Source organism: Leucopleurus acutus (genome assembly GCF_964270905.1).
Source record: "Leucopleurus acutus genome assembly, chromosome: 2".
In the NCBI taxonomy this organism is placed as follows: Eukaryota; Metazoa; Chordata; class Mammalia; order Artiodactyla; family Delphinidae; genus Leucopleurus; species Leucopleurus acutus.
This window is the reverse complement of record NC_139143.1, coordinates 76,166,376-76,178,151: the sequence shown is the minus strand read 5'-3', so window position 1 is coordinate 76,178,151 and position 11,776 is coordinate 76,166,376. Positions and strand designations below refer to the sequence as shown.

The window sequence follows — 11,776 nt, the reverse complement described above, 5'->3', positions numbered from 1 at the left end:
TAACAGGTCCTGATTTCTAGAGTAAGGTAAGCTGAGTTGGAGGATTGTGATTGGTGTATGTTACGTCCCTGGACAGGTTTTTCCTGTTAAGTGCAGGCTGACTTAGGTTTAGATTTATGATGTGGTCTGGTCCACTGGGGTGGCTCCAATGTGTGGGTCCCATTATATAAATTAACCTTTAAAGTGTTATGTCAGCTCACTGAAGTCTTTTCAGTGGTTAAAGAAATTTTTTCACCTAAAAATCAGATAAGGGCTGGAGGTAGATTGGGGTTGGGAGGTGGGGTAGAACGGGGCCAGTAGAAAAGCCTTGGCCAGAGGAGTGGGGCTGTTGCGGTTTCTGAAGACCACAGAGTGTAAGATCAGGTTTCACAATGTCGTTTCCTTGAATATTACAGCTTGCTTCCTCAGAGAGCTTTTGGGAGAGAGGCCCCAGCAAAGGACCCCAAGAGAGATCCCAGAGCAACTCATGTTCTGGGGATGTTGAGGGTGAACAAATGTCGATGAGGATGACAACAGAAAGCAAAAAAGGGAAACTAGCATTGACTTGATACCCACAATGCACTAGGGACTTCGCTAGCACGCAAATTCTCTTTTAATTTTCAAAAACCTTGAGTGCAGTGGTTCTCAACCAGGGGCAATGTTGACCCCAAGAGAACATTTGCCAATGTCTAGAGACACTTTTATTTTCACAACTAGGGGGTGCCCCTGGCATCTAGTGGGTAGAGGTCAGGGATGCTTCTAAACATCCTACAGTGTATAGGACAGGTCCTCACGATGAGAATTATTTGGCCCCAAATGTCAATAGTACTGAGGCTGAGAAACCCTGCTTGAAGGACAGGCATGCTAATCTTCATTTATACAGATGAGGAATCTGTAGTTCTGAGAAGCTACCTGTCATTCAAAATGAGATTTACACAGCTCTAAAGCCCTGCTCTTTGACCATGCCATAGTGATAGGAACAGTGATGGGTAAGAAAGATAAAGAACCAGGGCACTAATTGCTGCTCAAAGATATTTGTTTGAGGAATGAGTACAAGAGTGAACGACAACGGGGATAAGAGGATGGGTGTGATCATCCTATTGCCACTCTGACACACGTCTTTGTCCTTGTTCCACAATCCAAAACAGAGTCAGGGTTATGATAATAAAGAAAATCAAATGGTGGGGGCTGGCCTCAGGTCGCTATGCTCGATCTCAGGAGGAGTCTGATACCAGTGTCTGTGCCTCTAAATAGATGTAGAAGTACGGGGAGTCTGCTGACACACTCTCCTCCATCACCTTTTCTAAGCAGAGAGACAGACAGGAGGTTCTGAGCTGAGTTTGGGTGACCATTTATTCCCCTCTTCCTCCCAGAGGCTGAGCCCAGCTGTGGCCCCAGAGGAAGAGGAGAATCTGTTTACCAGTTTCCACATTTTCTCTGAATTTGGAGTGGGCCTGAGCCAGATTGATTCTGGGAAACCCTGAAACTTCTGGGATGGAAAAGTTGAGACGAAAGAGGGTGGAAGGGGAGGTGCCAATGACAAAAACAACACTTCTTTTCACTTCCTCTTTTGGACTCCAGAATTTGTCTGTTCTCTGGGGTGGGATCTGTCAAGCCTCCAGAGAAGTCTGTGCCTGCTGTGCTGGGCTGTCAGAGGCAACCTGCTCGCTCCAGGAGGTGATGGGGATCCCCTCATTCCTAGCCCTCCCTGCTGCCAGGAGTGACCGAGCTGCCTGCACATCCTGCCATCCTTTGGGCCACATGCTACTGTGGATGGCTCTGCTATTCCTCGGTGAGGCAGGGTCCCCAGGAGGGGCAGTGGAGCAGGGACAGAGGCAGGCATGCTTTTCTAACTCAGCTGCTGTCACCTCGGTTGGGGCTGAGCTTGGGCAAGGATGAGGGCTGGTGTGGGAAGCACGTCAGGAAAGTCTGGAGGGTGAAGGCAGGCTGATGAAAATCAGATTCTGACAACCTTGCTGGCCTTGGCAAATTATGAAATTGGCAGAGTTTTTTTTTTAAATTAACTTATTTATTTAGTTTTGGCTGAGTTGGATCTTTCTTGCTGCACATGGGCTTTCTCTAGTTGTGGAGAGCAGGGGCTACTCTTCGTTGTGGTGCGCGGGCTTCTCACTGCGGTAGCTTCTCTTATTGCAGAGCGTGGGCTCTAGGCGTGCGGGCTCAGTAGCTGTGGCGCACGGGCTTAGTTGTTCCGCGGCATGTGGGATCTTCCCGGATCAGGGCTGGAACCCGTGTCCCCTGCATTGGCAGGTGGATCCTTAACCACTGCACCACCAGGGAAGCCCAGCAGAGTTCATTTTTTTTTAAGTCTTTTGCCCAATTTCACTGTGCACCGAGGTCCCTGGTGCTCTGCCACCCGCCAGAGCAGAGCCAGCTGCGAGCAAAGTCTAGTGACTTAGACTTGAAGGACTAATGAGTGGCCAAGGTGTTTACCTTCCTTAGAAATTGTGTTTCACTGGGACCATATCTTAGACGGGAGGGCTAATGCTGTCTTAGGCCAATAGGAGGTGGGGGGGGAAGCAATAAAACACGTGGTTGGGGGCAGTGGCTGTTCTCTTTGCCCCTGAAACCACTTCAGGCAGCAGAAGCCTATTCTCTTTATGTGAAAGGAGATTCCCCTGGGCAAAAGCACAGGAGGGTGTGGGTTATCCAGGGGATGGGGATCAGAGAATACATAAGCCAGGCAATTCTAGAATCAGTTGTGGGACCAGAGGAATCGTGTATCCTCCTTGCACTGCAGACAGAAGTGAAGAAAATACCAAGCACAGCAGAGCAAATTTACTAAAGTGTCACAATGGCAATTTAGTCTTTCTGAATATGGAGACAGTAAATTTATAGAGATACCAATCTGGCCCCTGTGTGGTAATTCCATTAACGCACAGCTGAACAAGTAAAGACATGGAAACCCAGGTGAACATAATGCAGACAGGGACCATCAAGAGAGTTAAGGGGATTTGCAAGGAGGTGATTATTTATAATGATGAATCATCATATCTAAACACCAGGCTGATCTTTGCTTTCTCTTTTACAGCTCCTGTTGTTGGGAAACCTGGTAACTGCTCATCACATCCTCTCCCTCCCCCAGCTACCCTCTCTCTCTGCTCCCTGCACCCTGTCTGTTCTGTAATCCAGGACCGAGGTAGAGCCAGGAAAGAGTAATTGCTCCCACTAGATGCCCTGCCCCACCCCCTGCTATGTCCTCCCCTTTCCTTCCTCCCAGGGAAGCCAGGGATGCACAGCCATGGGGCACAGGTGCCTCAGCCCTTATGCTTCTGTTACGGTGAGACCTCACAGATCCTGTCACAGAATATAACTGTCCTCTGTCTCAGTCGCCTTCCTCTTTCCAAACTAAATCACAAGCCCAGGCCATTTTAGTTTCAGTTGCGTACAAAATCACATGATCTGCTTATGTTATCCCCATAACATATCTGACACGTTAGTTCATTTGCTCTGCTGCTGTTGTATTTTCCTCACTTTATGTCTGCATTGATAAATCTTTTACTCTTCATGTATCTGTAGGCTTCAGGGCCTGTTCCCCTGGACACAAATAGGAGATACCGCCAGTTCTGGTGGGATGAACACGGCTGGGCACTGCTTTCTCTGCACCACTAACCTCTCCACCTCCCAGGACCGGTAGTGGGATGGGGCTCTACATGGGCCACTGAACGCAGGGCTCCCTAGACTGGCCTGCCAGCCTTTCTCCTCTTTCTTATTCTTCTGAGGCCACAGAGACTCCTCTGTGCTTGGGTGTCAGGACAGGTCTATTCTAAAGGAGAAAGAATGGGGACTTCCCTGGTGGTCCAGTGGTAAAGAATCTGCCTTACAATGCTGGGGACGCAGGTTCGCTCCCTGGTCAGGGAACTGGAGCCCCTGGGCCACAAACTACAGAGCCTGCGCGTCACAACTAGAGAAGAGAGAACCCACACGCCATAACTAGAAAGAAGCCCGCGCACCACAAGGAAAGATCCCGCACCGCAACGAAGATCCCTCATGCCACAACTAAGACCCGACACAGCCAAAAATAAATAAATAAATACAGCTTTTGTGTTGTTGATCTGACTCCTTCCATTCTTTTTTTTTAATGTATTTATTTCTTTTTATTTAGAAATAAATACATCTTAAACAAAAAGAATGGAAGAAGTCAGAACAGAAACGTGGTGTCTGGCTCTCAGCCTGGCACCTCCACCAGATGTCCCCATTTGTCTTCTTCCAGCTGTGGAGAGAGTTTATCCACTAGTGTCCAAATGCCTCAGCTTAAGGGAAGGAAAGTGATTCCCCAAAGGATGTGTGTGTAGTGTGTGTGTGTGCGTGTGTGTGCGTGTGTGTGTAGTGTGTGTGTGTGTGTGCGTGCGTGTGCGTGTGTGTTTGCTTGCCCACTCTCCCATTCCCCTACCTCTTGTCCTCTCCCCTGGGGAGGAGGCAAGCTCCCTGAGAGAACCTGGGTTCCTGGGGGCCCCTGTTTGGGCTGCACGAGTTGGAGGAACTGCCTTCGGTTGCACAAGAGTTCTGGGTTGGGTTCCTCTCTTGATGTCTCCAGCATGGCCACAGTTTTCCATCATTTTGGGGTCTGCTTAGGCCCTTGGGGTCCCTTTCCTCATGCTGCCTTCTCTCTCTGCCCCTCAGCAGGTCTCCCGAAGGCTGTGGTGAACATTCAGCCTGCGTGGATCAATGTGCTCAAGGAGGATTACGTGACGCTGATGTGTCAGGGGACCAGCTTGTATGAAGGCAACCTCACCCTGTGGTTCCATAATGGGAGCTTCATCCAGAGCCAGAACCAGTCCAGCTATAGCTTTAAGGCCAGCAGCAATGACAGCGGAGACTACAGGTGTCAGAGGGAGCAGACCAGCCTCAGCGACCCTGTGCATCTGTACGTGACTTCCGGTCAGTGGAGGAAGGACTGGGAGAGTCTGGGAGAACAAGGATAGAAGACATCTGCTTACATGGCAGAGGTTTTTCGGAAAGGGGAATTGCCTGCTTACTGGGAAGTATGGCTGTGAGTTGTTTGAAGGGGTTTTTGTCGACTGATTTCCCTTTTCACGCACCCCATTGCTTAGTATGTGTGGTGAGGTGGAAGTTCCTAAGAGATTTCTCAGAATATGTTGGGCACTGTTGTCTCGGTGCTGACTGGGCAAGAAGGGGACAAGGCCACTGACAGGCAGCTGGGTATGAGAGAAGTAGAAGGAAATCCCTAATTCATAGAAATCCTTCCATTTTTATGGCAGAGTCAGATGCACAGACAGACCACAACTGAATCCTAGCCCTGGAAATTATAGCCACATAAACATGATGATTTCATTTACCTTTGAGCTTTGGTTTCCTCATCAGCTCAGTGGAGATACTCTGCCTCCCCCATCAGGTCCCGGCGAGAATCAGCATTTCCCTGCCCCCCTGCCCTCTGTGCAACCTGAGGTGAAAGTTGTGTCTTAACCACCTTTTATATCCAGCCCCAGGCACGGGACAGGGCTTAATAAATGTTTGCTGAGCAGATCAATGATCCTCCAAAGGTCCTGGCAAGAAAACATTCCCCATAGAGAAAAGCTGCAGTGTGATTATGATGAATATTGTCAGTGCTATTCTTCACTTAGTCCCCTTCCCTCACCCAATTCTCAAATTCTCCTCAAAGGTATCTAGGCCCAGTGGGCCTGCAGCTCCAGGCCTGCTATCTCTACCCTCAGTGCTCAGCAGGAAAAGACAGTCCTGGAGGGAAGCCCCAGAGGCCTGGCAGGGCCTCAACCTCAGTGCTCCTCCTCTCTAGGAGGGGGTGGCAAGTTCCCACCCAACCAGCAGGTGCGTTGACAAGGAGCCCTGGCACATGAGGTGGACACCACCCTGAAGGACCCAGGTGAAGAGCTAGATGTGAAGGCCTGGAGCCAGAGCACCAGCCATGGGGACCCTGAACCACTGTCATGGAGACTAGAGTCAACAGAATGCCGACTGCACCAGTGGGAGTCCCGACTCAGGTGGTAGCGCTCGTTCCCAGACAGCTCAGTGCCACGGTATGAACAGCAGGCAGAGCAGGCCCTGCAGGGGCAGCTCCGTGGGCCTCAGTATCTCCAGCAGTTCGTGTCCAGCAGCAGCTCAGCAGGCCCGGCTGCACAGCCGGGCTGCTATCTAGCGGCCGCACGGCAGGCCAGCTCCCGCAGACACCAGCGCAGCGAGCAGCTGAGCACCACCCAGGCCTCAGTCAATCTGGCCACAGCATCAGCCTCCCAGCTCACCAGCCAATCCCGGAGTGAACCCTCCCAGTGTCACCACTGTGCCCCAATCTGTGCTACTGGGGAACACCACCTCCTCCCCCTCAACCTCCTCCCCCAGGCCCAGATGTATCTAAGACCACAGCTGGGAAACCTATTCCAGGTAAACCAGACCTTGGCCCAGCATGTGCCTCTAGCTTCTCAACTCACCCTGATGCCTATTAGGGCAGTGGCAGTAGTCCAGCAGGAGGGGCTGTCTGCTCAGGCTGCTGGGGGCCACGTAGATGCAGTTTAGGTGGAGGACTTGGCACTGAGGAGCAACAGGCTTAGCCCAAAGCTCCCCAGAAAGCCATTCCCCTGTTTAGCCTCCCCCAGGCCCTCCCAGGCCCTAGCTGCGGCTCAGGCTCCCTGTAGGGCCTCAGGCCAGTTCTTTAGCCTTAGTCCAGCTGGTGGGGGCAGTGGGAAGAGCAGGCAGAAGTGGCCACCCCCCTGGGCCTTTGGGTCAGTGGCCCTCCTCAGGAATAGGTGGTGCTTGGAGCCATCCCAGGAGAGGCACAGGAGTGGTGGAGCCCTTGCCTGCATCCCAAACATGGACCCTGCTGCAGCTCCTCTGCCATCACCCATGCTAAGATCCAGGGCAAGTGCCACAGGGGTCAAGAGGACTCTAGCTGGGGTTCAGAGAATTCCAGTCACGGTAAAGAACTCTCTCCAATGTCCCTGGGCCCTTATCGGTGAGAGCTGGACATGGGGAATGTGACCCAGGAACCTCCATCCAGCTGTGCCTACACCAGCTCTCATGGCATCAACCCTGTGTTCCTGTCCAGTAATCTTAGCCACTGGAGTGCAGAGGAGGTGTATGAGTTTATTGCTTCTCTACAAGGCTTCCAGGAGATTGCAGAGGAGTTTTGTTCCCAGGAGATGGATGGAAAGGCCCTTTTTTGACTTAAAGAACACCTCGTGAGTGCCGTGAACATGAAGCTGGGCCCTGCCCTCAAGATCTGCACCAAGAAATTGTCCTCGAGGAGACCTAGGTGGCCCTCGTGCACAAACCAGCCTAAGGCTGACACTTCCACTGTCCAGGTTACAACCTGGTACCAGTAGAGACTTTGCTGAGAAGAAAGTGCTGTTCCAATGATGTGCACCTTCAGTAGAGGGGATTACCCAGACAGGGAGGAGAACTGCAAGAATTGGTTGCTGGTGCTATATGGAAGCAGCTTTGACATTTTCTCCGGGTTCTACTTCATAAAAACAAATCTTCACGTGCTTCCCTGGTGGCGCAGCGGTTGAGGGTCCGCCTGCCGATGCAGGGGACACAGGTTCGTGCCCCGGTCCGGGAGGATCCCACATGCTGCAGAGTGGCTGGGCCCGTGAGCCATGGTCGCTGAGCCTGCGCGTCCGGAGCCTGTGCTCCGCAGAGGGAGAGGCCACAACAGTGAGAGGCCCGCGTACCGCAGAAACAAACAAACAAAAATCTTCCCAATTCTCAGCATTCCCACCTACCCCAATCCAACCTTTATAAAAGAGGCAGCCTAGGGAACCAGGACTGCTCACCTAATCCTGGAGTGGAATGTCTAGCCAGGGCCCGAGTTCCTCAAGAGGAGGGATACACAGGATGGTATGGGAGGAAATGGGTGGAATGCAGGGGTGCCTCCCCAGTGGGAGAGGTGGGGTTTTCCAGCTTGTGTGACCCAAGTAGCAAGATCTGGTGCTCCCCACCTTCCCTGTGGATTGTCCCACTGTAGCCGTGGCCCAGAGTTTTCTCTTCGTTGTCACTCCCTCCCTCAGTATTGAGCATTTTCACCTGCATTTGCGGCAGGCTCAGCAGCCAGTGTAGAGACTGTTTTGGCATCATTCCGATCTGCTGAAGGGGCTGAGCGTGGTTGACTGGCACACGTATGGCTGTTGTCATTTCTTTCTCATGTCCCGACTCCCTTCCAACGTATCTATGTTTGTCATTTCTTTCTCATGTCCCGACTCCCTTCCAACGTATCTATTGTTTTCTACCCTTTCTTTCCAATTCCAACTCTACTCTGTCCTATAGCTTTAGGAAAAAGGAGTGTGTGGGCTGAGGTCAGATTATAAGTACCCTTAGCCTCTATTCCCTATACGACAAAGAAAGTAAATATCTTTTTCCTCAGTAAAAGGATGAAAATCGGGGGAAAAAAGTACACAGCAGGCTAATGGCCCACCCGTGTCACTGCTGCCAAAGTCCCTGCTGAAGTGAAATGCCATATTTACTAACATGCACCAAATAAGCTAACATTTGTTAGATGTCCGTGACTTTCCCCAAAGACACTTGACTCTGCTGTGTTCCCCCCACATGTTGTCTCCTATGTCAGACTGGGTCCTTCCCTCCCTCCCTCCCTCAGGGAAGGGACTGTACTCCTGGGTCTCCTGTATCCTTCCTGCAGAAAGAAGCCTGTTGGGCAGGACAGAAACAGGAAGACGAGCATATCCTGAGCACCTACTGTGTGCCAGGAACTACTGTAGATAGCTAATGGTGTTATTGTGACTCTTTTCACATACGAGGAAACGGAGGCCCAGAAGAGTTAAACTCTTTGCCCAAGATCACAGAGCTCATACATGATGGAGCTAGAATTACAGAGCAGGGGTGTCTGATTCCAAACTTAAGCTCTTCCCTCCACACACAGTGGCCCACCAGTAAGGATGGTCTGGGTCTCGGATTTGAGTGAAGACCTCCTGGGTCCTGGGGTCCCTTTGTGTCTTTCAGACTGGCTGCTGCTCCAGACCCCTAGCCTCGTGTTCCAGGAAGGGGAGCCCATCGTGCTGAGGTGCCACAGCTGGAGAAACAGTTCTCTGAATAAGGTCATATTCTTCCAGAATGGAAAATCCAAGATGTTTTCCCATCTGCGTTCCAACTTCTGTATCCCACAAGCAAACCTCAGTCACAGTGGCGAGTACCACTGCACGGGATTTATCGGGCAGACGGTGTACTCGTCACAGCCTGTGACCATCACTGTCCAAGGTGGGAACCAATGCTGTTCAAGGAGCTTTACACCTCGGAAGGATAGGTAGCTAGAGGATTACTGATCTTTTTTGTACTTCAGAACCTTTGTTCTCACAAGTATGCCTGTTTGACATCAACAGGGAAGTTCTAGCTTGACCTAATTGCTGTGTGAATTTGCAGCTCTGTTCCAGCTCATTTCCCAGGGATTATAGAAATGGGTGTCCTTCATTTGGAGTTTTAACTCTTAGGGGACAGAAGCCACCTTTTCATCCTCCATATCCATCCACCAGACATTGCCGCTCTCCCTCTTTTCCACCTTATTCAAACCACTTTATCATATGTCCCTGTAGATGTCTTATGGTTGCTTGTGTCTCCCTACTGAACCTCTCAGCCTAGGCTCAAATCTTAGCTCAAAGTGGCCACATTGGCATGAGAATCTCTCTCTACGTACAAAGAAAGAGGCTTCTGCCTGTTCTTGAGAAATTGTACATTGTGGGACCCATATCATACCCTTTCAGACAGCATCACAAGCTATTTATGCCAGACTAACGTTGGTTAGTGAATACCCAGTCCTGGGCTCGGAGGAGGTGGTGAGTGAAGATGTGCTGATGTGGTCTGTGGATTCCTTAGTTCAATGTTTCCCAAAGGCTGTGCCCCAATCACATAACTCCTTGAGAGGGCTTTCAGAATGAAGGGTTCTGTGATCAAATTCATGCAGAACACACTACATACTCTGTTCTTCTCCTTTTATATTCATAATTCAGAGTAAAGGCTTCAAGAAGTCCTGTCTTAAAGGAAACTTTTAAACTAAGTTTCATAAGGCATTTGCTAAACCCAGGTAACCACAAAACCTTTTTTCTTTATAACTCTATTAATGTCCTTCATAACAGATGTGTCTGAGGTCATCCTTTGGAAATGCTGATCCAGTGCTTTATTTGGAAAGGCAGAGAGATGAAGGATAGATCCTCTGAAGTCTTCCGGGGCTAGCTGTCTGCTCTTGGCTTTCGCCTCAGCCTTTGGCTTGGGTGACTTCAAGGCTCCTCACTGGGGATCTGAACGTTTATTCCAAATTTCTGTCTTAACAGCTGTCATTTTTCCCATCCCTCTGCCTCTCCTATTAGGTCCGGCAATTCTATTCATCTTTCCACCTTGGTATCAAATCACTTTCTGCCTGGTGATGGCGCTCCTTTTTGCAGTGGATACAGAGCTGTATTTTTCTGCGCAGAGAGACCTTCAAAGCTCAGCGGGAGACTGGAAGAACTGCAAAGTCAGATGGAGTCAAGGCCCTCAGGATGAATGACCCCTCATCCCACAGCGTAACAGCAGTGGCAGCAGCATCTCTTCAGGCCATAACTTTCCTTTTCCCCTGGCCCCACCTTGACAGCAACGTGGGCTAAGGAGCCTCCAGGGAAAGAAAAGGCCTGTGATCTCCAGAGCTAAAATCCTAATAGGCCCTACCTTCACTGATTTCCCTAAGGCCAAGGCACAGTCACAGCCCACCCAGCTCTACAAGGACTCAGAGCAAATGTGTTTTCACACATTTTCCTTGACAGAGGTTCCTCAAGTATATGAGATCTCAGGAAATCCTGCTTCTACTTTCAAAATAAATCCAACAATCCGACCACTTCTCAGTACTCTACTACTAGCATCTTGGTCCAAACCACCATCATCTCCCTTGAATTACTGCAGCAGCCTCCTGACTGCTCTCCCTGCACTCACCCATGACACCTGACAGTCCATTCTCACCATAACAGTCAATGTGTGTTGTATCTGTCACGTCTTTTCTTGAAGCCATGCAATAGCTTCCCTCTTGCATTTAAAGTAACAGCTAAAGCCTTTGTAATGTTCTACAAGGCACTACATTATCTTGTTCCTCAGTGCTTCTCTAACCTCATCTACTGCTCTCCCTTTGCTTCCTTGAACTCTTCAATTATACTTCTGCTACAGGTTTATATGTTATTTACTGTTTCTGAAATGTTCATTCTTACAGATATCTACATCATGCTTCATCATGGTCTTTACTCAAATATCATGTCATCAGTGAGGTCTCCTTGATCATTCGGTATAACCCCACTCCTCCACCATCTCCTAATCCCGCTCTCCTTTATTTTCCCCATTGTACTCAGCACCAACTGGGGTACCATATGTTCACTTGTTTAATTGTTTACTGCTGTATTTTCCCCCTATTGTATGTATCACCAACTGACTACCCCCTCTCCCATTAAAATATGCTCCAGGAGAGCAGGGCCTTTGTCTGTTTTGTTCACTACCATATACTTAGAGTCAAGGTCAATGTCTGGCACTTGATAAAGCACTCAATACATATTTGTGGAATGAGTAAATTCTTTAGCATTTGAAATTAGAGACATTTTTAGGTACATCTACTCCATCTTCCCAGAAGCAGAGGTCCAATTCAATACTATTGAACACCCTATTAGATACTACCCAATACATACCACTAGTACATGCATTTCAGCTTTGAATATATTTGCCTAAACTCAGTATTATTTACTTTCACCCATCACATCTTTTAAAGTAGTATATCAGTTGGACCTACTCGCCTTTAATTGAATTGACTTCCTAAGCCTGTAGAATAGTATTGTGAAAAGCATACTGA

The 11,776-nt window shown here is 49.5% G+C and overlaps 1 protein-coding gene across 1 annotated transcript; it reads left to right on the top strand.

Moving 5' to 3' along the window:
* Positions 1-1,596: 1,596 nt before the first annotated feature.
* On the top strand, positions 1,597-10,459 carry LOC309974065 (low affinity immunoglobulin gamma Fc region receptor II-like; the record flags this gene model as incomplete). The annotated part of the gene is made up of 5 exons (XM_082858516.1): positions 1,597-1,771; positions 3,029-3,049; positions 4,624-4,878; positions 8,923-9,177; positions 10,281-10,459. The coding sequence occupies exons 1-5, from the start codon at positions 1,660-1,662 to the stop codon at positions 10,457-10,459; spliced, it is 822 nt and encodes a 273-aa protein (XP_082714642.1). The 5' UTR covers positions 1,597-1,659.
* Between the last annotated feature and the right edge of the window lie 1,317 nt (positions 10,460-11,776).